Source organism: Nelusetta ayraudi, unplaced genomic scaffold (assembly GCF_046127955.1).
Source record: "Nelusetta ayraudi isolate G7.1 ecotype Tasmania unplaced genomic scaffold, CSIRO-AGI_Nayr_v1 ptg000238l, whole genome shotgun sequence".
Classification (NCBI taxonomy): domain Eukaryota; kingdom Metazoa; phylum Chordata; class Actinopteri; order Tetraodontiformes; family Monacanthidae; genus Nelusetta; species Nelusetta ayraudi.
The window spans coordinates 252,033-277,639 of NW_027466287.1; the positions used below are offsets into that span (position 1 = coordinate 252,033).

The 25,607-nt window shown below is 45.3% G+C and overlaps 6 protein-coding genes across 6 annotated transcripts in view; 3 read left to right on the forward strand and 3 right to left on the reverse strand.

Moving 5' to 3' along the window:
* The window catches only part of prkrip1 (PRKR interacting protein 1), a 30,849-nt gene that overhangs the window by 3,301 nt on the left and 1,941 nt on the right, over positions 1 to 25,607 (forward strand). The window lies entirely within an intron of this gene.
* On the reverse strand, positions 126 to 1,703 carry sf3b6 (splicing factor 3b, subunit 6). The gene is made up of 4 exons (XM_076016794.1): positions 1,546 to 1,703; positions 957 to 1,075; positions 694 to 832; positions 126 to 571 (listed from the first exon to the last, which is right to left on the reverse strand). Exons 1-4 carry the CDS (start codon positions 1,573 to 1,575, stop codon positions 482 to 484), a joined length of 378 nt encoding a protein of 125 aa, XP_075872909.1. The 5' UTR covers positions 1,576 to 1,703; the 3' UTR covers positions 126 to 481.
* Positions 2,682 to 11,325, forward strand: tdrd6a (tudor domain containing 6a). The gene is made up of 13 exons (XM_076016825.1): positions 2,682 to 2,737; positions 3,734 to 3,867; positions 8,227 to 9,169; positions 9,290 to 9,372; positions 9,468 to 9,518; positions 9,788 to 9,826; positions 10,171 to 10,264; positions 10,358 to 10,422; positions 10,504 to 10,620; positions 10,737 to 10,773; positions 10,914 to 10,957; positions 11,054 to 11,117; positions 11,240 to 11,325. Exons 2-13 carry the CDS (start codon positions 3,808 to 3,810, stop codon positions 11,323 to 11,325), a joined length of 1,683 nt encoding a protein of 560 aa, XP_075872940.1. The 5' UTR covers positions 2,682 to 2,737; positions 3,734 to 3,807.
* Positions 12,439 to 17,342, reverse strand: pla2g7 (phospholipase A2, group VII (platelet-activating factor acetylhydrolase, plasma)). Its single transcript, XM_076016774.1, has 11 exons — positions 17,016 to 17,342; positions 16,492 to 16,619; positions 16,245 to 16,395; positions 15,884 to 15,977; positions 15,702 to 15,770; positions 14,549 to 14,690; positions 14,205 to 14,318; positions 13,973 to 14,064; positions 13,667 to 13,837; positions 13,424 to 13,572; positions 12,439 to 13,171 (listed from the first exon to the last, which is right to left on the reverse strand). The coding sequence occupies exons 1-11, from the start codon at positions 17,077 to 17,079 to the stop codon at positions 13,071 to 13,073; spliced, it is 1,275 nt and encodes a 424-aa protein (XP_075872889.1). The 5' UTR covers positions 17,080 to 17,342; the 3' UTR covers positions 12,439 to 13,070.
* Positions 17,754 to 22,908, forward strand: ints9 (integrator complex subunit 9). The gene is made up of 18 exons (XM_076016773.1): positions 17,754 to 17,880; positions 18,314 to 18,441; positions 18,529 to 18,589; positions 18,698 to 18,760; positions 18,863 to 19,002; positions 19,101 to 19,187; positions 19,259 to 19,379; positions 19,496 to 19,630; positions 19,724 to 19,835; positions 19,950 to 20,130; positions 20,321 to 20,381; positions 20,517 to 20,688; positions 20,810 to 20,934; positions 21,192 to 21,359; positions 21,493 to 21,591; positions 21,931 to 22,068; positions 22,370 to 22,560; positions 22,615 to 22,908. Exons 1-17 carry the CDS (start codon positions 17,872 to 17,874, stop codon positions 22,544 to 22,546), a joined length of 1,977 nt encoding a protein of 658 aa, XP_075872888.1. The 5' UTR covers positions 17,754 to 17,871; the 3' UTR covers positions 22,547 to 22,560; positions 22,615 to 22,908.
* On the reverse strand, positions 22,747 to 24,993 carry glrx5 (glutaredoxin 5 homolog (S. cerevisiae)). Its single transcript, XM_076016775.1, has 2 exons — positions 24,586 to 24,993; positions 22,747 to 23,579 (listed from the first exon to the last, which is right to left on the reverse strand). The coding sequence occupies exons 1-2, from the start codon at positions 24,881 to 24,883 to the stop codon at positions 23,407 to 23,409; spliced, it is 471 nt and encodes a 156-aa protein (XP_075872890.1). The 5' UTR covers positions 24,884 to 24,993; the 3' UTR covers positions 22,747 to 23,406.

The following is a 25,607-nucleotide window of genomic DNA, read 5'->3' on the forward strand; positions in this document are numbered from 1 at the left end:
GGATAACTAATCATACAGGGACACCATCAAACGTGCAAATGTACTACTGTGCAAATTTTCAGCACCGTTCATCGTCTGTGTTGACACAAGAGACGGCACTCTGGCTTCATCACTAGAGACAAGAGAGTTGTACAAAAAGCATTTATTAGACAGAAATAAATTTACAAAATTAGCTCTGACTGCATGTGCTGGTCATGCAGTGTGAGGAACAACAGGCTGTGTGAATACAGCCTTACATCAAAGAACTGGATAAAGGTAGAGTGTCATAGACAGTCTGATAAGGAAAGAAATAAAAATCAAACTTAATTTTAGCTGTTTGTTTAGTCAAGATCCATGTATTTTGACAATTTGACAAGAAACAAAAAGTCATATTTCTTAAAAGGAAAATGTAAACTTCAGCATTCATCCTGATTTTTTTTAAAAAAACAGAGTGTGTGATTTATGTACGGATAGTGAGGACTTAAACGGGCCTTCCACAGTGTTACTTTGGAGGGTCTGTGTTGATGCCGTATTTCTCTTTCAGAAGTTTCAGCTGTTCCTCTTTCTTCTTTGTGTCCATCTTCTGGAAAGCCTGTGAAAAGAAGAAAAATATTTTTTATTATGTTGGAATATATAACGATGATTCAACGAAACCAGAGCGGTCATCTTTTGTAATAATGAAGAGTCGCGCGACACGACGCAGCTTCTACGTACTCTGTTGGCGTTGTAGTAGAGGACCACCAGGTAGCGGTTGCAGACGTTGAAGCCTGACAGGTGGTCACATGCGTTCTTGGCGTCAAAAATGTCTTCGTAGACCACGTAGGCGGTTCCTCTCGTCTCAGGGGTGTTTCCTCTGAGGGCCCAAACCAGAACACAACAACACGGTCAGCAACTTTACATCCAAGATGTACAATGTGACGTCACTGCTTTAAGACAGCTGCGGGAGGAAAAAACGTCTTGTGCTCATCAACGCTTACGTTCTGATCTGACGAATGGGCCCATATTTTCCGAAGATGTCGTACATCTCCTCCGCTGTGATTTTATAGGGAAGGTTCCTGACGTACAGGATTCGGTTCACCTCTGGAGGTAAACGTATCTGGAGCAAACAGGAAGACAATCAAAAAGATCAAGACGTTAAAGCGGGATCGATTTGAAAGATAATGTATACAAACACAAACAACACTTTCGCAACCAGTGCCATACAGAAATGTTACGTATGAGGCTACAAGTGACGTAATATCTAGGAAGTGAAAAGTGTCGCATGTGAATTGAGAAACGCTAAGTGCTTAAGCTAGCAAACGTTATCGACTAACTGATGTTTAATGTTTCTAATGTGGATTAAAGGCCACAATTCCACACACGCCACGCCCTTTTAACTGCGACGCATCGCAATCTGAAGCTAAATATCGCGCCGTTTTAAATAAAACATTAGAAATTAGTAATTGAATACGAGTGTTATATTTTCGTTAGCATGCTAAAAGGCTAACACACGATACGCTTACTAAAATGACACAAAAACAGATTCATTCGTCTAAAAAATACACTCTCCAACCTTTTAATACTTACATTGGCACGTTTCGCTGCTTGCATTGCCATGATGACTCTTTTTAAGTGTCCAAATAAACCCCACTGAAAATAAAAAACACGCAGTAACACCGCTTTTCTTCCGTATCAGTCAAAATGGCAACTGGCGATGAAAATGACGCATTTCCTGTTTCTGACCAAGCTTCTCCGGTGGCGATGCTGCCACTCACAGGCTACGAGGTGTATTTACAGGCTGACAGTTACAGATAACTAGTTTATTTATATCTATTTATTTTTTTATTTTTTTTAACAATATCATACACATCATCCCAAATCACAGGCGAACGTAGCTAAGATTCCATCAATTTCCTCATGCGCGCTAATTATGCATTATTAATCAAAGTGACAGATTAACATATTTGTAGATTGGTAGCAGATTAAAGGCGTAACTTCACCCTCATACTGTTATGGTGCCCTGTCGTCATCCAGTGTTCCTTGTGTTGCGTTGAAAATGTATTAATTTATTCATTCATCCATCCATCCATCCATCCATTCATTCATTCATTCATTTATATATAAATAAAAAAAAATTACAAAAAAGAGCGAGTGACTCATTAGTATCATTCTGACGTCCCAAATCATTGCGATTTCACGGCTGTGCCATGCTACACCTTGTGCTGTCCGATAAAAAGCTGTAATAGCTTTGCAAGGCCAATGACCAAAGTTTGTGTCAACATTGTGAGAGGACTTTTATGCAATATATTTCCATATATTTTAATGCTTTGGTGGCTCATGTGACACACTCGTAAAAGCTAAAATCCCTTTTATAAGTCACTTTAATTTGTTTACATTGCTAAACGTCGCCGTTATATCCCGGAGGTCCTGTTGGCGCGCTCCCGCGGCGGGCATCGTTTTCTGACAGATGCCCCATTTTTGGCGCCACACCGTGGTGCGTTTATAGCAGGCGTGACTTTTGGGGCGGGAGGCGCTCTCATTGACAATCAGCGCTAAACGGTCACTAACATCGGGTGACGTGTGCTGAACTGGCCAAAACGAATTTACAGAGGCATTATCAGACATGAAGCATCGAACACAAAGCTTTACAAGTGGACTGGCCAAGATTTAGTCGCTTAATGTATTGGAATGACGCACGTTCCCCCACTTGAGTGTTGAGTCGATGCCATCGCCATCTTGCTCCTGGGATTTTCAACCCAGGTTCGTGAACTCGGAACAGGTGAGTTTGTGTGACCCTAACGGTTTCAATTAATCGAGCTAATCGAACCCGAAACCGTTTAACGACAGCGTTTAACTTTGTGGTTTGGATTTAAGTTGCTGCCGTGCGTTGTCGCACAGCGCAAACTAACTTTAACAGGATGTAGTGTTGAATTTGAGATTTGTGACGCGAGTGATTTAGTTTAAAAAATGACTGCCGTTGCGTAGTTAAAAAAAAAAAAAAAAAAACCGTCATACTTCAGTTCAAAATTTCGACAAGTTAGAAATTCTAGTTGAAGGCATAATGATTTCGTTGTTAAGAGTAGCGAAGTTTAGCTAGCTAGCAGCGCGGTTAGATTCAGGTTGGAATAACATTGGGCTCCGATTGCATCACTCAAAAGTCAAAAGTTTGGACACACCCTATGAATGTAATGTCTTTCTCCTCACTCTCATGACTATTGACGTTGCCGTTTCTCGCTGAAGGCATCAAAACGACGTATGCGCGCGCACAGAATATGTAGGAAACAATAAAAGTGTAAAATGACTCACGCACGTTTTACATTTAAATTCTTCAAAATAGCCACCTTTCATAAAAAAGTTATTTGAGGTGTTTTTCTTTGCTGCATAATTACATATATCTTGCTCATATATTTGATGTCTTCAGTATCTATCTGCCGTGGAAAAAGTTGTAAAGGTTAAAAATAAATAAATAAATAAAATTAAAAATGCTTGAGGAGGTGTGTCCAAACTTTTGACTGTGCAATCTGTGCAAAATAACCTGAAAAAGCTCAAATGTTTGTCACATAGGTTTGTCTTGTTTGTGCAGTGTAATATTGTAATAGGTTATTGAGTCACAGATAAATGCACTGTAATACATTACATTACCCATGTACTATATGAAGGATTAACTGAAAACCTGCACTCTTACTTTTTGAAATATGATGTTTGAGTTAAGTAAGCCAATGTTTGTTTGTTATATGTGTTTGGTCCTTTCAATTGTGATTGTGTTTTTCCACAGGCACTCGCTGACCGTCACCTGCTTGTGTTGATGAGCGGTGGGTATTGGATCAGGTGATTACTAAGACAGTCAAAATGTCCTCAATCCCTGGGCTTCCACCGAGAGGATCGGATGCAAGCATCTGCATAACAAAGGTTCACTTGCATTCCCTTTGCATGTTTGCCGAATTCTGGGGAAAGTTTGGCCAAACTAAAACTGAGGAATATGAGACGCTGGCTAAAGACATCCAGTCCCCCGGAAAGTTATTTCAAGAGATGGACGGAAGCCCAGGTGACCAGTGCTTGGTGCAGATAGATGGCACTTGGTACAGGTGCCGTATGGTCTCAAAAAAAGGCCCTCAATATAATGTGTTTATTATTGACAAAGGGATGACATTTAACACCACTAGTAGTAACCTCGCATGGGGTTTGATGAATCACTTCCAGTTACCACCCGAAGTGGAATATTGTGTGCTCGCAAATGTGATACCACTTTCAATGGAGAACAGGTGGTCTCCAGTTGCCCAGGAATTTCTGAGATCTCTCTCTGGACAATCTGTGAAGGCATACGTGCAAGATGTCCTCGTGAAGCAGAGAACATTTGTCCTTCACATCCCCTGCATATCCAAACAGATGTATGAGATGGGCTTTGCTAGGAACCTCAGGCCAGACATTTTCCAGGACTTTTTCCACATGTCACTGCAGTCCCAACGGGATGCTCCTTTATCCCCAGGTACTCTGGCAGTTCCCCCAAGAGTTGACGAGCCCCTGCAAAATCACAAGTGTTTTTTGCACCCAGAGCTGTCGGCAGGAACAGTTGAGGCTGTGGTTGTGACCCACGTGACTAACCCTCACCAGGTTTTTTGTCAGTTGAGAGTTTTCTCTGTAGAGTTAAAAAAGCTATCGGAGAAAATCACGCAATTTTATGAGGGGAAGTTGACTAGTTGTACTGTAAGTCCAGAGATGATTGGGTTTCCGTGTGCTGCAAGAGGAAGTGATGGCAAGTGGTTTCGCTCGATCCTGCAACAGGTTTTCCCAGCCAACAAAGTGTTTGGGGTATTGAACGTTGACTCTGGAACAAAGCATGTCGTTCCAGTCCACAACATCAGACCACTGGCTCCAGAGTTCTTCAGGATGCCTGTTGTAACTTACATTTGCTCCCTCCATGGAATCATTGACAAATCAGTTGGATGGACCAGTAGCCAGATTGACTATCTGCAGACGCTTCTGCTGTACAAGACAGTGATTGCCAAATTTGAGTACCAAAGCATCTCTGAGGGTGTGCACTACGTCACATTGTACGGGGATGAAAACACAAACTTAAACAAATGTTTCGGGTCACAGCAGAACTGTTCGCTGGAGTGTGAAAAAACACTTGGGGATTATGCTATCCAGAGCTCTGCAAACAGCCAACAGCATCAGATCCAGCAAGAGGCAAATCAGCCAAAACTGTCACCTACTGCTCTGGCTGTGGAGGAAAAAACAGACATGGAAAGAATGGAAAAGTTGCCAACAGAAGATCTCCCTCTCCACTCTACACATGTGGCTGTAGTTCCGCATGTATCAGACCCATCAGAGTTTTGGATCCAAACACAGAACCGTGCAAGTGAGTTAGACCAACTTATGGATGATATTTATTATTTGTACAAGGATTCTGGACATAAATACCTTGTGAAAAGTCCAGCTGTCGGACGCTATTGTGCTGCGAAGTCAGAGGATGGTGATTTCTACAGGGCACTGGTTACTGATGTTGACGACACACAAGTCAAGGTGTTTTTTGTTGATTATGGCAACAGTGAAGTGGTAGACAGAAGCAGCATCCGGATTCTTCCTGAAAAGTTCAAATTGTTGCCTTGCCTTGCCCTAAAATGCACCCTGTCTGGTATCAGGCCCAAAGATGGCGTGTGGAGTCACAGTGCCTGTGACTTTTTCATTAACGCAGTCACAAGCAAAACACTAAAGGTGTGGGTGACCTCAAAGAACGAAGGGGGTTATATTGTCAATTTAACTGACACTCAAACGGTGGGAGAGAAAGATCTCGGCACAGTGTTGTGTATTTCTGGTCTCGCTGTCAGGGTTGACGCGGAGACACAACCCAAAGCCAATGTCTCCAGCCGGCCTTTGACGAATGCACCCTCACAAAGATCACATACAGCTGTCGCCGATGAAACCAGGAAAAATGAAATGTGCGTCCAGTCCCTGAACACAGCTGAACCTGCTAATCACGATGGGGAAATTCCTGTGCTCAAAGAGCACAAGTTCCCTATTGGCAGTGTCCTCGACATAAGTGTCTCCCACATTGTGAGCCCAAATGACTTCTGGTGCCAACTGGTACTAAACTCAGGTGACTTGAAGTTGCTTATGCACAAGATACAGTCTCGTTACGCAAACAGCGAGTTTGAGCCTTTTGCAGAATTGACCTGTGTGGCTCGTCACCCCGAGAAAGCATTGTGGTACAGGGCCCTTGTAATTCACAAGCATGAAACACCTCATGTGAACGTGTTGTTTATCGACTATGGACAGACAGAGACGGTCTCCAAATATGACCTTAGGAGAATCGACCCAGAATTCCTCACCCTGCATGGGCAAGCTTTTCGATGCAGTCTCCTTAATCCTGTTGATCACATGTGTGCCACTAATGAGTGGAGTGATGAGGCAATTGAGAGGTTCCTCAGCTTTGTGGATAAAGCAACATCCGACTTCTTGGTCTTGAAGTGCACCATATACGCTGTGATGCACAGCGAGCAGAAGATAATCTTCAACATTGTGGATCTAGAAACGCCATTTGAGAGTGCGTCCAGCTTTATGGCCAGCCTTGTCAAAAGTCCACCGCTTCAGACAGCCAGAGGCTCTTCTTTCCAGTGGGACTCGTACTGCTATTCCACGCATGATATCAAAGTTGGAAGCGAGGAACAGGTTACAGTGACCTATGTGAAGAGTACGTGTCAGTTCTTCTGCCACCTGGACAGGAACGCAGACGCGATGCGATATCTCAGGGCCAAAGTGAGCAGTTGTTGCCGTCAGCTTGAAAATATGAAACCTCCAACCGTGTTTGGAACTCTGTGTTTTGCCAAATACTCTGATGGCCACTGGTACAGGGGTCAAATCAAGTCCACAAAGCCAGTGTTTCAAGTGAACTTTGTAGACTATGGTGAAACTGTTGAGGTCAACGGGTCCGACTTGCTTCCAGTTCCCAAAGAGGCTAATGACATAATGTCAGTGCCTGTGCAAGCAGTTACTTGTTGTCTCTCAGACATCCCTCACGATGTTTCTGGAGAGGTGAATCACTGGTTTGAGACGAACGTGACTGAATGCCAATTTAGAGCACTCGTGGTGGCCAAAGAACCTGATGGAAAACTTGTGGTTGAGCTCTATCGTGGCAAAACTCAAATGAATTTGAAGCTCAGAAAGAGGTTTCAGATTGAGATGCGCCCAGAAACGGAGGTCATTTTCCCAGCGCAGAGATCCCACGAGTCCTCAGAAAATTGTGCACATAAAAGGACTTTACTGAGGCAAGAAGCCGAGCACACTCAAACCACCGAGGATTCCACCCTGAAACAAATGCAACAACCGAGGAACGCTGCGGTGGCCAAGCAGTCGGCCCCAAAGCCTCCACGAACTGTCACTGAAAACGGCCAAAAGGTTAAACCTCCTGCAATGCAGCTATACAGGCCACCACCTCAAAGGCAGTTGGCCGAAAGGCACCCTGATGTGACGGGAAATCCTTGTGAGCAGAAAGCTCCCTGTATCCAACCAAAACAAAGTCTTCCACCTGAAAGTGGGCATCTCAAATCCAATCCTCCTGAGCCAGAATGTCAGGAAGGAAAAGAGCCCCAAAAACTCCCCAAATTTGCAGAACTGCCCTCAAAGTCGATTACACCGGGCATGGAAGCAGATGTTTATGTCTCACATTGCAACAGCCCAGTCAGTTTCTACGTGCAGCTCGTTGGAGATGAAGAGGAGATATTCCAGCTTGTCTACAAGCTCAACGGATCCGAAGCGTCCTCTGGAACAGGCAACATCAAAGAGCTGCATCCAGGTGACCTGGTTCGAGCGGAATTTCAAGAGGATGAGTCGTGGTACCGAGCAGTTGTAAGAGATGTTGACAGCAACACAACTGCTCTTGTTGAGTTTGTTGATTTTGGGAACACAGCAAAGACACTCGTTTCCAAGGTGGGCAGACTGGACGGATGTTTCTTGCAGCAGCCAGCGTACAGCACCCACTGTATGCTGAGTAGTGCTGCAGCTCTTGGAAAAGAGGGTGCCCTCAATCCAAAGGTTGTGTCTGCTTTCAAAGAAGACCTGGGTAGCAGTGGAGAGAAGGTGTTCAAGTGCCAGTTTATCAGACTCGCTGGATTTCTGTGGGAAGTCAGCCTAGAAGACAGCGGTGCGAGTGTCTCCTGTAAGACGCCTGATAAATGCACGACGAGAAACGTCTTTGAAGAAGGAGGCGAAGACGTCAAGGTGGAAAGAACAGTGAATTCACAGGCGTCAATATCAGATTCCTGTTTGCAGTGTTCCCAGGGGCTCGAGCTGATGGAGGGACAGAATCTGGAGGTCTGCATCACCGCTGTCGATGAGTCTCTGACGTTTTGGTGTCAGCTTGTGGACTCGGAAGGTCTGGAAAAGATGACGTCCCGAATTGCCGACATGTCACAGGCGGAAGACCTCAAGGCCATCGACCCAGAGTGCCTCCTTCCGGGCAGCTGGTGTCTTGCTCTGTTCGCTGATGATGACCTTTGGTACCGCGCAGAAGTCATGGAAAAAGAAGACGAGCAACTCTCTGTCGTCTTTGTGGACTACGGGAACACGTCCAAAATCAGCGTCGCCCACGTTCGAGACATGCCTGCGGACTTGACCAACACCCCGCCTTTGGCGTTCCTGTGTGAGTTGGACGGCTTTGATTGTGCTCGTGGATCCTGGAGCAGCAGTGCCTGCAGTGAATTTTCAGAAGTAACCATTGACAAAGTGTTGCAGCTGACTGTCACCAGAGTGAAGAAGCAGGACAAAAGAGTGAGTTGCTCTGTGCAGATACAGTGTGACGGCTTAGCGATAAACGAGGTCATGAAAACCTGGTGGACACACTCGGAATCTGAAAACCAACTGGAAGAGACGGAGCAGACTCTGTCCAGCCAAACACAGGAGTTGGCAACACCCACGAAAGCAAGCTCACAGCTGGAGGATGAGCCACGTAGTCCCCACAGTCTGGAAGTTGAAAGTGAAATCTCTGGAGACGATCTGCAGTCTGCTGAGTCTGTTGCGGATGCCCCAGAAAAGGTGACAGAAACCGTTTTGACCGAGGCACCTGAGACCTCAAGCTCGAGTGCGGAAACAGCCGCTGGCTTCAAAGAAGAGGAAGCTGCTGGAGACGAAAACCACACCGTGGCCCCAGAGGAGGTTAGCGCTGAGATGACTGCGACCGATGCTCTGGCAGACCAGGATAGTAGCAGTGCTTCTGGTAAGCAGAGTTTCCTCGCTTAATTTCACTTGTGCTATTTTCAATTCTTTATTTTAGGTACTCGTGTGTGTAAGTATTTCAGTCATCTGACTGATTTGTAAACTTTTCTGTGTTCACCAGTTGCAAGCGAGCAGCAAGATAACAGCAGGGTGGTTTCCTCTCCAGGGGATATTTGTGGTGGCAGTAAGACGACTGTGAAAAAGGTTTGAATCACAACTTGGATCACTTGATCACTCTGCTGCTGGCTTCAGCTCCGTTCAAATCTTTGCTTTGTTTTGTTAATTTGTTCTCCCCAAAGGTTCCTCGTGAAAGTCCCACAGTGAATAGGAGTTCTACAGCATTGAAGCAGGTGTGTGATATTTTTTGGAGTGATTTTTTTACTCTGATCTTTTTTTTTTAAAGTAGCTGCAAAAAAAGCAGGTTGCATAATAATTCAATTTGATTAAATGTGTACTTTCAACTTCATGCATTCTAATAAACTGAATGTTTATGGATGGTTAATCCTCTATCTTTCACTTTTATTTTAACTTCAATCAAAAATACAATTCTCTTGTGACAGCGTTTCAGTATTTCCAATCAATCTGTCTTCTTTTTCTTTTCTGAAATCTGCATTTCCAGACCGAGTTGGAGTTGTCCTCTGTTTTATCGGCTCCTGGTGAGAAATTGTTCATACGTCATAGATTTAGGATAAGTGAGTTTGATCTTTTACAAGTTTTAAATGTCGCAATTTACCAACTTTAGTGATTACTGCATGTTGGGAAAAATCTCCAGAATGGCCTTCAGAAAACCCGGTTGAAGACGACAGAGACGTCGTTTCAGAAGAAAAGACCTCTGGTATTCCCACACCTGTCGAGGTATCGTTTTGAATAATTACATCAGTCAGGGTTCTATTCACCTGCAAACCAGCACTTGTGTAAGACAGAGCTGCTGCAGTGGTACAGATGTTGGTCACTGATGGTCAGTCTGCTTTCTTGTAGAGTGACTCTGCTGCCGAGGAGGAACCACTGGATGAAGTCTTGGACACAAACTCAGGTCGGAAGGCCCGATATCAACAGTATTTGCTCACGGTTTGTGGGTCTTTCAGATATTATAAAAGTAGTTGCATGGGTTTTTGATGTTTATTTATACTTCCTGTACACATGCAAAATATCAATGAAAAAATGTATTTTCATATTTTTCTGTCTGCAGTTCTTTCGCTCCCTGCAGCAGACAGCGGAGAGCTTCATACCAGCACGGCGCCCTCCAGTGATAAGGTAAAGGAACTGATTCCTCTGTACTTGAGGCGAATTAGCGGCATCTGGTGTGCGATGTTGTGTCTTTGTGTTGCTGCTCAGGATGACATGTTGCAAGAGGTGGTCTCTTCTGCCCAAGGAGGACGTTTGATTGCTGCAGAGCCATGTGAGCCACACGAGGAAGACTCTGAAATTCCCAATCAGACAGCACAAGAAGCGGTAATCCACACCACACCGAGCGTCAACAAGCATCTTTGTGCTTTCATTTGTAATAAGAATCAGGAAGCAATGAACTTGCATGTCATTCTGTCATTTTCCATCATGCTTGAAATTAGATCCCCGAGGCGTTGCTTCCTCCTGGACCATCGACTGGTGAGTCTTTCTTTCAAAGCCTCTGCATCCGCCAGTGATGAGGGATTCACCCTGCAGAGCTCCTGGTCATCACCAGCAGTCCTTGTCTTTGCACTGGGCTGATATTTTCCTCCACTTCTTCTTCGTCTGTGTGTCTGCAGCGCCACCTACTGACTCTGAGCCTCAGGCCCTCATCTCAGATCTGGTAACTGAGATCAGTCAACACAATTCAGCCACAGACGGCTAAAGCAAAAGCAAAAAAAAATCCCATTGTTGACGCCCGGCTGCTGTTTGTGTTTAGGGGGACCTGTTGGAGGAGGTGACCAGTCTGGTTGGAGAAATCAGTCTGACTGATGTCGGCAGAGGTACCACACATCTACTGGTCTGAGCTAGTGATACTGTGTTACTTCTTGATTCCAAAGCTGACCTATCGCATGTTTTATTTTTCTCATTCAGACATTTATTTATCGTATTTTTGTGTCTGCAGACGAGGATCAGCTGACACCATCTCCTGATCTGAGCCTGACAATTGATGGAAGTTTCTCTGACAGCCTGCAGCAGCCAGAGGAGTAAACATTCTGATTTACATGCGCCTTAATCACACAGTAGAAATCTTTGCTGCATTTATTTTAAGTTATTGTTAAACTGATCCATTTTCCTTTTTAATTCTCTGCTCCCCTCTTGATTTCATCGAACGGTTGACAGTCAAACATCCCATGCAAAGTCCTCAGCTTGGCCATGTTTAGTTGTCGGTATCTTCAATCTTGGTTGGAAGAGTTGCTGTTTGCAACGCTGTTGTGTTCTGATGATCTGTTTTGATCAAATGCCTCATGATGTCTTGGGGAGGTAAAAGAAGAAGAAGAAAAAAAAAAAAGTCCAAAAGATTTGTTTTGTTTGTTTTTCTTTCGTTTGAATATAATACTGTTGTGTGATTGCATGCATGCATATGTTGTGGATTTTTGTTATGTTGGCACAATAAATATAACGGATCTATTGATGAGTGGTGGTCGTCCGTCCACTTTCCATGACGTCTTTAGAGTCTTTATTTATAAAACTTTTTAATGGCCTGGGGTTTGTGTGCTGTGGCAGGCAAATCTACTACAGTCCACATGGTGGTGCTAAGTGCTCACTGCTTGGTGAGAAGCTCGAACGCCACTACTAAAGTCCAATGTAGGCGTGCAAATTATTGATTCATTCATTAATCTTTAGTTGATTGACCTTATCGATTGATTAATTGATCAGCGGAATTCTTTCCTGAGAACCTGAATTTCACAATGAAAAATGTGTAAGGAAAACATTATTTAACCCTTAAATAATGTTGAGGGTTCAATGTGACCCATTTTTAGATGAGAGAACGGTAAAAACACCCTAAACATTTCCCCTCTGACTTTAAGGTGACTTCTAATGGGTCACATTTCACTTTAAAAAAAAAGAAAAGAAAAAGTTGTTCAAAAGTAACTTGTTCTATGTGTATTATGACCATCACGATATCTACAGGTGAATTGCTCTTTCCTACCACTACACTGTTTTATTAACTAGTCGTGTAAAAAAAATTTCAATTTGTTGTGACTAATTTAATTTAATCGATAAAATTCTTAATCGACAATTAATCCGTAATTGATTAATTTACATTCCTGGTCCAATGACAATGACATTTTATATCAAGAAAAACACATATATATCCTGTTTTATATACTGAAATATCTTTTAATATTTGTGTCCATTAAATGAAAGTTAACGTGCAAGTCAGGTGATAAAACCGTTTTAAAGTAAAAATGACACAAACCTAGTGTGGTTAGATTTCAGTTGTATTTCTGAGGTGCCCTCCAGGTGTAGACGGTTGGTTGTGTGTATAAAAGTGGCAGGTTGGTGCAAGTCCCGGACTGAACAGTACTGAGCGTTATGTTGCGTGGGTTTACTGCCTCCGTAGTGTTTACACAGCTTAAAACACATTCACCGAGTTCCTTCTCAATCTGGTTCTTCCATCAGTGCCCGTCGCTAGTGTTCTCATTACACAATCACACAGCAATCATGTCACTCGCATAAAAATTACACCACCTTAGTTGGCCTTTGTGCACATGCAGATAATATATACATAGACGCGGTTGATCTGCGGAGAGAAAACCGTCCTGCTGGTGAGGTAGAGGTGATCCTTGTGCCTTCGTACTGCTCCAAAAGTACCCACACGTCCTTCACAGGCCCGTCCCAGTCCTTCTGCGACTGTTCCACAGGGCTCCGGGTGGTACCCGGGTGGAACCCGTCGGACCGACAGCCAGCAGTCCGACAGACAGGTGTGTACTGCAGCGTGTGAAGGCCGTTCAGATGGCAGACTGGAGCGTGATGACATTTGTGCCTTTAATCAGGTGTTCGTCCTCCCCGTCGATCAGACGGTCCCATTGGTTAAAGTTCTTGTCGAGGCCTGTGAGACACACAAACACAACTCTGCAGCAGAAACGCATGATTTGCCCTGACCTTTGGTGCAAATGTTTACTTATTAGAAATATTTTTTAGTTTAGTTTCTCATTTAATTTCTTTATTTCTTTTTAATTAATATAATTTTCCTTCTCTTTGCACTATACCATTGCTGTAATTATGCAAATTCCCCCAATGTGGGATTAAAGGCGTTTTATTCTGTTCTATTCTATTCTATTCTATATCTCCCGGCTCTTACCCAGGTGGCGCTGCAGGAAGGCCAGCGACGCCCTGTTGCAAAGGTCCATGGCCAGCTCGGGGTCGACCTCCCCCTTCAGTTTCATCAGCTTCCCGATCCAGTTCACAGTCAGGAAGGTGAAGTCTGGGAAACTCTGGTGCACCGTGCCTCTGAGGAAGGAGAGGAATCAAGGAAGTGTGGGACGCTGATTAGGAGGACGTGCGAAGGAGACGCTGAACCTGGCAGCTGCCCAGCCGTGGTTACCTAATGGTGATCATCTTCCTCTTTGTGGCGGCCGAGTCCAGCTTCCTCATGCGGCTGATGTTCCCCGCCCACTGGAACTTCTCAGAGTTGATGAAGAAGATGGGCTGCTTGACCTGAGCAAAGATCTCGTCCTCCAGAGGGAACATCCAGGCATCCAGCGCCACTCCACATCTGGATGGGGTTTGAAAAAAAAAAAAAAAAGATAAAAAAAAAAAAAAAATCACATCAAATATTAGGTTATTAAAGTCTTGGCTTCTCGTTGTGACTAGAAGATTGTGGCACAGGAGTTTTTATGAGATTTCATACTTGAATTTAACTTCTTTATTCAGGCTTTCAATCACCGTCGCTCCCCCGAAGGAATGTCCCATGGCTGCTACCTTGCACAGATCCATGGAGTTCTGGCAACCAAGATCAAGATGAAAAGAGAACCGGTTCAGTGAGTAAAAAAAAAAACACGTTATCAACTGTTTCTGTTCTGCAGAATCCCATTTCGTCATTGCTGTCAACAGAATGTCTCCAAGTTCCACCTGGCGTTTACCTGCAGCGCCGTCCAATCAAACTGGGTCTGCAGAACATTGTGGACGGGAACCCCCGAGTTGATCTGCGTGAGTTTATCCAGAGCCATGATGCACTCGTTTGCTCTCTGTTTCACCTGCAAGTGGACGGTTGACACAGGTTTGAACAAGGAGACACGAAGCACTGACAAGAGGTACTGAGGTACGTTCGAGATCAGCCACTGGCTCAAAACAGAGTGTGCAGGGGAGGAATGACGATAATTAGAAAACATGAGGAAGAAGAGGAGGAAGAAGAAGTCTTTATTAATCCCACTTTGAGGAAATTTGCAAAACTACAGCAACAAGACAGTGGAGAAGAATAAACGACCTGTTTATTTCTGAGGGGGAACTCGCTCTCCCCGCGCTGCAGAGGTCTGTAGTACATCCACTCTTTGACCAAAGCGTCGCCACCGCTGGCCTCCTCCGAGCCCTCGCGGCGGAAGTAGTACGTCGCCGAGGCCGACTCGTCCCTGCGCCGTGGTAAAACGAGTTCGCCAGTCAGGGGGAGGACAAGGGAAACTCTTCTTTTCAGATTGGGTGAAGTATTATCAGCGGACATGACGGCTGAATGAGATGAGGGTTTAATTCTGACATGCAAAATCATTATCAGCAGGTCCATCTGGCGGACCGATTGGGAAGTATCCGCCATCAAAATGGAATTCACCATGGAAGTGGTGGAGACAACTTTTCTTCTTTTTTTTTTTTTTGCAGAATAAAACTCGTCTCTAAAATGTTATGCATCTTCACTAAACCACAAGAGTTACATCAGCCAAAACAGCAGCAGCAGCAACAACAACCACCACAGTCCTTTCAGTCTCAATGAAAAAGTTGCATTTAAATTGAATTAAAATATGTGTTTGTTATTAGCGCTGCTCCTCCTCTGGTGATTTGCAGTTTTGTAGTTTTGTCAATAAAAGCCAAAGTCATTGTGTCGGCGTGACTGAAGAACAGCTGCCTGCTGAGATGACATGACCTCTGACCACACACACACTCACAAGACAAAGTCTCTTTGCGTCACTTGTGAACCACGCTGCGTCACCGCTGCCTTTTTTTTTTCCCAGCCGCTGAGCAGCAGCAGCAGCAGCAGTGTCATGAGTGTCACGCCGACCAAATGCAGCCATTATGTTCATCTTCATACGGTGCCCTTGTCTCTACACTGAAAAGAAATGTGATGAGCTGGTGCCTACCATTGTCTGCACACCCTTTCCCCTTCTGCTCCACAGATAAACAGACAACATCGCCCTCTGGTATTGTCTGCTTGGCTGACATTCGACCTGTGTTTCCTCCTCCGTTTGACCTTTTCCGCATCGCCGCTCTCACAACGTAAGCTCCAATAGATTTTAAATACTCAATATATGTATTCCACAATTGACCCCGTTTGGTCTGCCTGAGCGCCCAAACTTGATTTGTGCAATGTGATCTAGTGAAACAAACCTCCATGTACACACAGTTAGGTACCTGGCAACATCATCATGACTCACCTGTGTTCCACAGACGCCACAATGAAGCCCTGAGAAGCCAGTTCTACACATATAGCCGAATACAAAGTCCTGGAAAAAACACAGACAACACGTCAGTCACATCAACTGAAGCATGTGCCAGGTGTCAGGTAAACACCGTGCAAGTGTGCAGATATAGTGTGTGTGTGTGTGTGTGTGTGTACCTGAATGCTCCAAGGCCATGAGAGAAAATAACTACAGGATATTTTCCATCTGGTTTAAACGGTGCATCCAGGTAGGCTGGGATCTTAAAGGACCCTGACGTCAGTAAGGAGAAAATAAAGCGAGATCATTGCCTTTAATATAGCGCAAACAACTTTGTAAATTGTAGTACAATTGACGACAGACACCAAGTTGTTGGTACGATCGTTTATAATCAAAGTGGACTCTTGTTTTCAAGCTCTTTATACTTGGGAAGTTATTATCAAGTACTTATGGACTGGACGTGTTCTACCATAACATCCTAAAACAAGCCGTATATATAGAACCTTAGACAAGAAATAAGCATGAAATGATATGATATACCAAAGAGGTAGTTGAAAATCTTTTCACTGAGGGTCCTGTTGATTTTCATGAAGTCTGCCAGCCCGTTAAAATACTCCCTGCTCGGGATCCAGTCAGGTTTTTCTGTGCTGGCCGTCTCTTGGCAGGGATAATAAAGGCGGAATAAGCTGCCCTGTAAGAGACACTCATTCCTTACTGACCTGTTCATCGCCACGGAAATCTTTAAACACTGAGTGAGTCAAAATGACTGAATTTTTGATTTTCCTACCTGCGTTGTGTGGTCCACCATGAAGTCGGTGCATCCCACAGTATTGGGGCCCTTTCCTGGAGGAATCCCAAGGTGGTTACTGCTGGCACTCCCCATGGCAAACACAGTGAGCGTGTTCCTCCGCTGAGCTGGTTCAAGTAGTACAAAGTGCATGGTTGTAAAAGAACACCAACAAAACATTTAGAGGAAGTGACGTTTGACAAAACTGACAGCCATCCTGAGAGAGTAACTTGGCAAACAAGAACTGGAACAGCTGACTTGATGCAAGTGAGAATAAAAATCAGCAGATTAAGAGGAAGCCACATGTTTTTGAGGAGTCATTGAAAAAGGGGCACCTAAAGTTGCTGTATTCAGATGTGCAACTACAAAGGCACATATTTGATGCCGAAGGGGATGTAAAGTTTACAATTAAATGGCACAACATGGCGAGCACACAGACAAAAAAGGTCACTGCAACTGTCTTCTGGAACAGTAGCAGTTACAGTATGGAAACATTTATGTAAACGGTGAAGTTTGACTACTACCTGTTGTTACCCACTCGTAGATCCGAACGGCTAAAAGTTTTGCAAATCTTCCATGAGAGAACATCCACCTTCGCGGTTTCACAGTCACCTGTCCTCGGTGTCCTCTTCCCAAACTGTTACCATCAACACAATTCTAACTTTCACTTCTTCGCCTAAAAAACAAATACACACAGGGGGCAACCGAGGAAGTAAAGTGTGTTCCAATGTCACTGCATCGGTGTCACAACATGACTACGTAACCACGCTCGCTCGTGGAGAAAATTCGCCCAACGTGAAGTCACCTGGGAGTGGGTTGCCAGGTAGTTTAGCTAGCCACCCTTTGGCTAGCTCCTGCTAGCATGGGCGGGGCTAACACCGGAACCGGTGACGGGAGACGACGCACAGCTCGTACACATAATCGTGTTATTTTTTTTATTTATTTTTTTTTTAAATCAATTTAACTGTACGACATACTCTTATGACAAGTGCGTATAATTGTGTTTTATTTACTTCTTGAGTAAATAAAATGTCGTGTTACGTTTCCTTGTGATATTGTCTTAACCCGCCTGCTTGTCAGTTGGGCACGTGCATTTGTTGACAACCGATCAGGAATTGGAGGTCAATGCAGTTTATCGACAGAATAATCAATTGCACACGTGACATTTGCGCACAAGCAAACATTTTGTCTCGTTTATAATACACTGGTTGGGTGAGGCCGCATCCTCTCTTCACTTTTGACCACCATACTCCACGTCAACAGAGGGCGATAGAGAGCGGAAAGGCGGTGTTGACTGTCGAAGAAGAGCACTCCTGAAACGATGGAGTGTTAGCCGACTACACGTTTAATTGTACTTATAAATAATTGCGAGTGTTAAAAATGAAGCTGGTAAGTGAACCTGCCGTTACGGTAACTATGAAAGCTGGGTCACGTGATCCCACCGCCCCCCACACACGCACACCATCTAGTATTCACTTGCTGTATTAGCTTCAACTGGCTAACAGCCCCGTTGTTTAGATCCCTGGCTCAGCAGCTAACAGATGTTTGTGCATCTGTTTTGTGACAGGACACACTCCACCCAGAGGCTCATGTCACAATTGAAGTATTATGTTCTTATAGTCGGTTAAATATTCACAACGTATTGTGCCTTTTACACAGACCTGCCCCGACTGATGTATGTCACTCGTATCAAAATAGATCCCAGTCTCGACCAAGTTGTTCAACCCTGCACCATTCCTGTTTCGCACAACATAATACATAGTGTTGCGTGAAGAATTTGTGTATTTATTCGTTCTTATGTCTTCCGTTCCACTGTTCTCAGTACTGTCTGTCTGGTCATCCCACATTGCCGTGCAATGTCCTCAAATTCAAATCCACCACCATCATGCTGGATTGTGGACTGGACACCACGTCTGTCCTCAACTTCCTGCCCCTCCCGCTTGTTCACAGGTGGGACTCCAGCACCAGCACCGTAAATTTACCCACTCAAGCTTTGGCAATATTTTTCACTTCTTTTTTCCCCCTTTCTTTTATTAGCCCGAGGCTCTCCAAGTTGCCAGGTTGGGTCTCCAAGGATGGCACAATAAACTTGGAAAAGGTTGGAGGAATTTGACAGTCTTGTCTCACCGTTAACGCTGTCATAGCCTGTACTTTATTTTTTGTTGCAACACGCTTACAATACACGCAACTTATTTTGTCTTTCCAGGAGCTAAAAGAATGTGCAGGAAAAGTGTTTGTGGACTCGCAGCCAGAGTTCTGTCTCCCAGAGGTACTAAAATACACTCTTGCCACACACATTTCTATTTACCAATAGTTAGCCACCCATCAGCTGCCCAAATGCCTAATTGGGTTCTGTGTGTACTAACTGCAGAGAGAACTGCTAGATCTGTCCACCATCGATGTCATCCTGATCTCCAACTACCACTGTATGATGGCCCTGCCCTACATCACAGAACACACTGGCTTCACTGGTACCGTGTACGCGACAGAGCCCACGCTGCAGATCGGCAGGTACGGAGATCTGACAAAATTTCAACTTTAATATTCTGAAAATGAGCGATTGAAATTCGCTGAAAAATACGAATGCTCTTTCTTTTTTTTTCCTCCAGATTGTTGATGGAGGAGCTGGTCAACTTCATGGAGAGAGTTCCCAAACCCCAGTCTGCCACCTGCTGGAAAAATAAAGAATTGCAAAGGTAGTTGAACAGTTACATTGAACCGTTTAACCGCAGTGCTTTTCTCTAAATGACTTCCTCCTGACCGTTAGGATGCTGCCTGGGCCGCTGAAGGATGCAGTGGATGTGTGGACGTGGAAGAGGTCATACAGCATGCAGGAGGTCAACTCTGCTCTCAGCAAAGTGCAGCTCGTGGGTTACTCGCAGAAAGTGGTGAGTCCTCTTTCCTTCTCCGCCACCATCTGCACAGACACCTATGACTAATGAGTGTGAGAGAACAGCAGGCGCATACATGGACTTTGACAGCTGTGATGCCTTTTGTTCCCCAGGAGCTGTTTGGAGCGGTGCAGGTCTCCCCCTTAAGCTCGGGTTACTCACTGGGCAGCTCCAACTGGATCATCCAGTCTCATCATGAGAAAGTATCCTATGTTTCAGGTTCCTCACTGCTCACCACACATCCACAGGTGAGTTGCAGTCAAACCCATTTGTAAAAAAAAAAAAAATACAACTTGAAAATTTGTGTTAGTAATCAAGAATCTTCTTGTGTCCTCTGTCAGCCGATGGACCAAAGCTCCCTGAAGAACAGCGACGTTCTGATTCTGACGGGCCTCACCCAGATGCCCACTGCCAACCCAGACGGCATGCTGGGAGAATTCTGCAGCAACCTCGGTAGAGAACAATCGTGAGAAGAAAAAAAAAAGATCTTAACCTGCGTCCCATGTCATCTTGTCTGTGATAACTCCTATTTCTTTTCTTTTTTTTAATCATTAATCACATATACAGCAATGACGATTCGAGCCGGGGGCAACGTGCTGGTGCCGTGCTACTCCTCCGGCGTCATCTACGACCTGCTGGAGTGTCTGTACCAGTTCATCGAGAGCGCCAACCTGGGCACCACGCCCTTCTACTTCATCTCACCGGTGGCCAACAGCTCGCTGGAGTTCTCCCAGATATTTGCTGAGTGGTGAGCTGCTCCACCTCATACTGCACTTGTCCAGAGGCCACCGACCCACCGGGATAATCGGCGTGTGATTCTGAATTGAACTGAATTCTTTATTCAAGCATAAAAAAAACCCCACAGATACCATAAATAAAATAGGAAAAAGAACCATACTATTACCATATTGTTAGAGTGATTCTAATTTATTTTTCAGGCTTTGCCACAACAAGCAGTCCAAGGTGTATCTCCCAGAGCCTCCGTTCCCTCATGCAGAGGTCAGTTTTAAAGAACCAAACCCACATTCCTCCCTGTTAGCATCAAATCCAAATCATCTGCGGTTACAGTAATCTTGCTACCAGTCAACAATTTTGCTCACGACACACTGTGCTGTTGTTGTTGTCGCCGGTCAGCTGATCCAGACCAACAAGCTGAAGCACTACCCCAGCATCCACGGTGACTTCAGCAGCGACTTCCGCCAGCCGTGCGTGGTGTTCACCGGCCACCCGTCCCTGCGCTTCGGGGACGTGGTTCACTTCATGGAGCTGTGGGGCAAATCCAGCCTCAACACCATCATCTTCACAGGTGCCTCCGCCGCCGCCGCCGGTGTCACCAGCCTCCTGTTCCAGCGAGCGACCCGAGTCAACCAAGTTCAGGTTTCGCCCTCCCTCTAAAAGCTCCTCCCACTTCTCCTCCCTCCCTGCAGAACCGGACTTTTCCTACCTGGATGCGTTGGCTCCCTACCAGCCGCTGGCCATGAAGTGTGTGTACTGTCCCATTGACACGCGACTCAACTTCCACCAGGTGTCCAAGCTGCTCAAAGAAGTCCAGGTAGGGCCGGCCGGCCAGCTGTGTTTGAATGATGGCACCTGTAGCAGCTGTACTGAAAACAAATTCCACCACCTTGGCTGCGTGGTCACTGAAAAGAATCGGAATCGGATCAGAATCAGGTCTGATGAATTTAGCCAAGTGTAACCAGAAAAGGAAAAAAGATCTCCTTGGAAATTGCAGCCTGGTGGGATTTTGGTTGAGAGTGATTCTCCCTGTCAGTCAGACTCAGCCTCAGCCTCCGCGCTCTCCCCCTGCAGCCCCTCCATGTGGTGTGTCCGGAGCAGTACACCCAGCCCCCGCTGAGCCAGTCGCACCGCGCTGACCTGATGCTGGAGCTGCAGCCCCCTCCCATGCCCTACAGACGCTGCTCCGTCCTCAGCCTGCCCTTCCGGCGGCGCTACGAGCGCGTCTACATCCTGCCGGAGGTGAGCTGACGCCGATCGCTTCACAAGAGTCGATACCACGGCTCGATGCTGCTGTCGAAGCGGCTCAATTTAGTGTTGGCACATTATTTGTTTTTTCTGCCGACGTCTGAAATCACGTTGTGCTGTCCCTCAGTTGGCCAACTCTCTGGTGCCCTCTGAGGTCAAACCAGGCGTGTCCGTGGCCACGGTGTCTGCGCTGCTGCACTCCAAGGACAACAAACACACACTCCAGGTGAGCACGTGTGCCCCCGTGTGTGTTAGTCTTGTTTGTTTTAATTGTACCTGAAGGTCAGTGTACGTAATAAAGCAGCAGAGGAGCAACAGTAAGATAAGAGGAACTTGATGAATCCAAAACAGAAATTCAAGGTAGTCGGTGAGCTCGTCTGTTTAGTGAAGAGTTTTACAGTCTGTTGGAGTTTCATTTACATAAAGTCGCTCACATCTGCCATCCATTTCACCTGCAATTTTAACTGATTCCAAATGGTCCTGGATGTCGGAGTCCTACTTTCGTGCAACTCGCCCCGGGAACTGGAACTGAGTTGTTGGTTCTGTTCCTCTCCTGTGTTGCCAGTCTGTGCCCAAACCCCCTCCGGCGCCGCCTACCAAGAAGAGGAAGCGTGTGGTGGAGGAGCCCCCGGTGGCGCCGGCTCCCAAACCCCTGCTGAGTGGAGCTGTGCCTCTAGAAGCTTTTCTGGCAACGTTGCAGAAGGTGAGCTTCAGCTGAGACTGTGGACACATAGATTTTTTTTTTTAAATGTAGGCTTATTTTTTGGGGTTTTGCCTTTTAAAGTTAAAGTGCCAGTGATAGTAACATCCCGAAGGATGCAAAATTTGTCCTCCGCATTTGACCCATCAACCCCTGAGGGAGCGGTGGGCAGCAGCAGTGCAGAGCCCGGGAATCATTGGGTGATCTAACTCCCCAATTCCAACCCCTAATACTGAGTGCCAAGAAAGCATTTTTTACACCTGGGTAAATTTGAGATTTCCGTGCTGGTGTCTCGACTCCGCAGCACGGCATCACTGAGGTGAAGGTGGAGGAGACGGCAGACGGACACATTCTGCACCTGCAGGCAGAGGACACGCTGATCCAGCTGGAGGAGGACGGGACGCACATCGTGTGCGACAACAACGAGCCGCTGCGCACCTTGCTGCGCGACCTGGTGCTGCGCTTCCTGCTGAAGCTGTGACACCAGGACGCCACCTGGTGGTTCCACCTTCAGAACTGCGAGTGCCGAGGAGACGCAACGGAGACGACCGTCGTGGTGGGAGGAGAAGAACTGCAGCTCAGTGCAGCTCAGTGTTGTAAATGAGTATTTTTGTATTAAATTTATTTTTAACGTGTTTTAAGATCACGGGGCTTTTTATTCCAGCAACATGAACACACACATTTCACAATAATATGCCTTTAATATACAATATCTTACAGTGCACTACATAATTCTTGTTTTTGATAAAAACAACTGAGTGTAGCAGGTAAGATGGAGAGGAAGTGACAAACATGGAAAAACTAACAATCCTTTCAATGGCTCCTGTTTATCATGTAGGCAGACAGAGGCAGAAAAAAACAGCCTGCTGTTGACTCATCACTGTTGTGATGCAGTGTTTTGTTTTTAGCAACAGGAGGCAAACGCAAAGAAAACAGAGGCAATGTTTGCGCTTTGACAAAAATGTAACTTCATGCCAGTGTGGATTCTGCTGCCTGGAGGCCAGAAAACGTCACTGCAGCTTGAGTGAACAGGATCAATGTTGTGGGTGGCAGGTTCCTCACGGGGGAGGATCAGAATTAGTGCAAAGTGAGAGGACCTGAGTCAAGTGAAGGGCTCTTTATGAGGATCAAAATAACAGATGGTGATGGTGTGAGTCTCTCACAGACCAAAAGGGGCCTCTACTTTTTGTTGTTTTTCCAAGGTAGCCTGTTGAAGTATTTAGACAGCTGCCATCAGCCCTGGGAGGGAGGAAGGGAGGGGGGTCAAACTGCTTCTGTGTGTCCTCTGTTGTCGCATTCGTTTCTTTCAAAGTTCACCGCCCTCCTCCTCCTCCTCTTCCTCTACTTGGACTCCTTCTCGGCATCGAGCAGCGGAGAGCTGATGCCCAGCTTCTTCAGCTCCTCCACCAGGTCGCCGTTCTGGTGCATCTGCAGCAGGATGTCGCAGCCACCCACAAACTCGCCGTTGAAGTAGACCTGGGGGATGGTGGGCCAGTTGGAGAAGTCCTTGACTCCTGCAAGAGGGCGCCGGAGTCAGAGTTCAAATTAAACTACAGCATATTCAATCAGGACCATGAGCAAGGAAATAAATACACCATGAAGTAATTACATGCAGTAATTAATTGTGTTTTTTTAAGAAGAGGAAGAAGAAGACGACCTTTATTGATCCCACAGTGGGGACATTTGCAACTGAAATGAATTGATAACAAATATAAACAAAAATAAATGAATTGGTATTTTATTTTATTAATTAAACATTTAATCGTGACAATGTTTAATTTGATAAATTCTCCATACATTCTGACCTCAAAGGGAATACATAACTTTTTTTCTGTTCTTTTTTTAATTCGTCAAAGTTTTGGTCACCAACTTTCTCTCTCGGTAATGTTTTCATTTTGTTACAGACATAAAATCGCAGATCATGAAATGCAACAATTTACACATAGTAGGGAAAAATAACTGCGTCCATGACGTAAATCAGCAGGTACGCGATGAGTTCGCTTCCTGCTTCTTTGCTGTAGTTCTCTCTGAATTAGCTGCAACAGGAGGTTACACACAGTGTGTGTTCAAACTAAAGTGGTGTTTTTTTTTGTTGTTTTTTTTCTGCTGCTGGGTTTGACTTTGAGGACCACACCCGCTGCTCCTGCTGTGCTGCACTGATAAAACTCTCTCTCACACACACGCACACAAACGCCGATTCTCATACAGTTATTGTTGAGTTGGCCGCCTCCCAAATGCTGATGTCATGGTGCCGCAGCAAAAATGATGGGAAAACCACGACGAGGAAAAGAGCAACGGGCAGCATGGAGACGCACGTTAACACACGTTTAAATTAAACAGAACAAAACAACAACAACAACAACATAAAAACACTGTCACCTGACAGCTTGGGTGGACTCTTTGACTAGCCGAGTCGAGCTAACCGGGTGACAACCTGTTGCTGCCATGTTACACCAGACCGGTCAGTCAGTCAGTCAGTCAATATGTCAGTCTGTCAGTCTTCCTTCCCCGTTCACCGACCTTGTCTGAGGTCCTGGTCGTCCAACACGTTGTAGGCGGCGTAGTCGTCCACGCCGTGCATCCGCAGGATCTGCACCACGGCGTTGCTGAAGCCGCACATGGGCTGAGCCGGCGTCCCCTTCATGAACACCACCACCTTGTCCTTCTTCACGATCTCACCAAGGTCCTTCTGCTGGTCCGCCGCCGAGCACAGCAGCCGGCCCGGCCTCGACCACGCGGCTGCGGCGGCGCCCGGCGTCCGTAACACGGCGGCCCCGGACCGTAGACACCTTCCCGTGGCCCTGATGAGGTTGTTCATGATCTGCGGAGGGTTGAATATCAATAAAAACTGACGCGGAATTACGAGGAAGCAGAGGAGGAAGCCGCACGCAGTTCGTCCACACTTGCTTACGAAATGTTTGCGATGAAGGGGCGGGACGTGTGTTTCGATTGGGTAAGCGCGCCCAAGCAAATTGCAACTGGGTTTGCTATTGGTTAGAAGTGCGTGTCAGTCAGAGTTACGCAAGCGGCGTCTCATACCGGTCCGAAATGCCGCGACTGGAGATTGATCGAATTTTAGATGATAAAAGCGTTTTTTTGTTTTTGTTTTTTCGGGGGATAAACATTTCTATTCAATTTCATTGCACTATATTGAAATGCCAGTTTTGTAGAACAATAACAGCTATTAGCAAGTCTTATACTTGTTTGTTTTATTTTGTTGTTTTTTTTAATAAATATTTTTAACACACACACTATATATATATATATATATATATATATATATATATATATATATATATATATATATATATATATATACACACATAATTCTTTTTTGGAAAACACAACTCCATCTGTTACTGGAATCGAACAGCCGACCTTACGAATTGAATGTAAGGATTCTTACACCCTGAGCTATCCTCTGGCACTTGGGAGATGTCTACTGGCAAATGTATCTTTCTTCTTGTGGCATTTAACCTCAAAAAGATTCTCTGCCTGTTGTACAACTTGATCTGCCAACCCTAGAATTCAAAGTTAGTTCT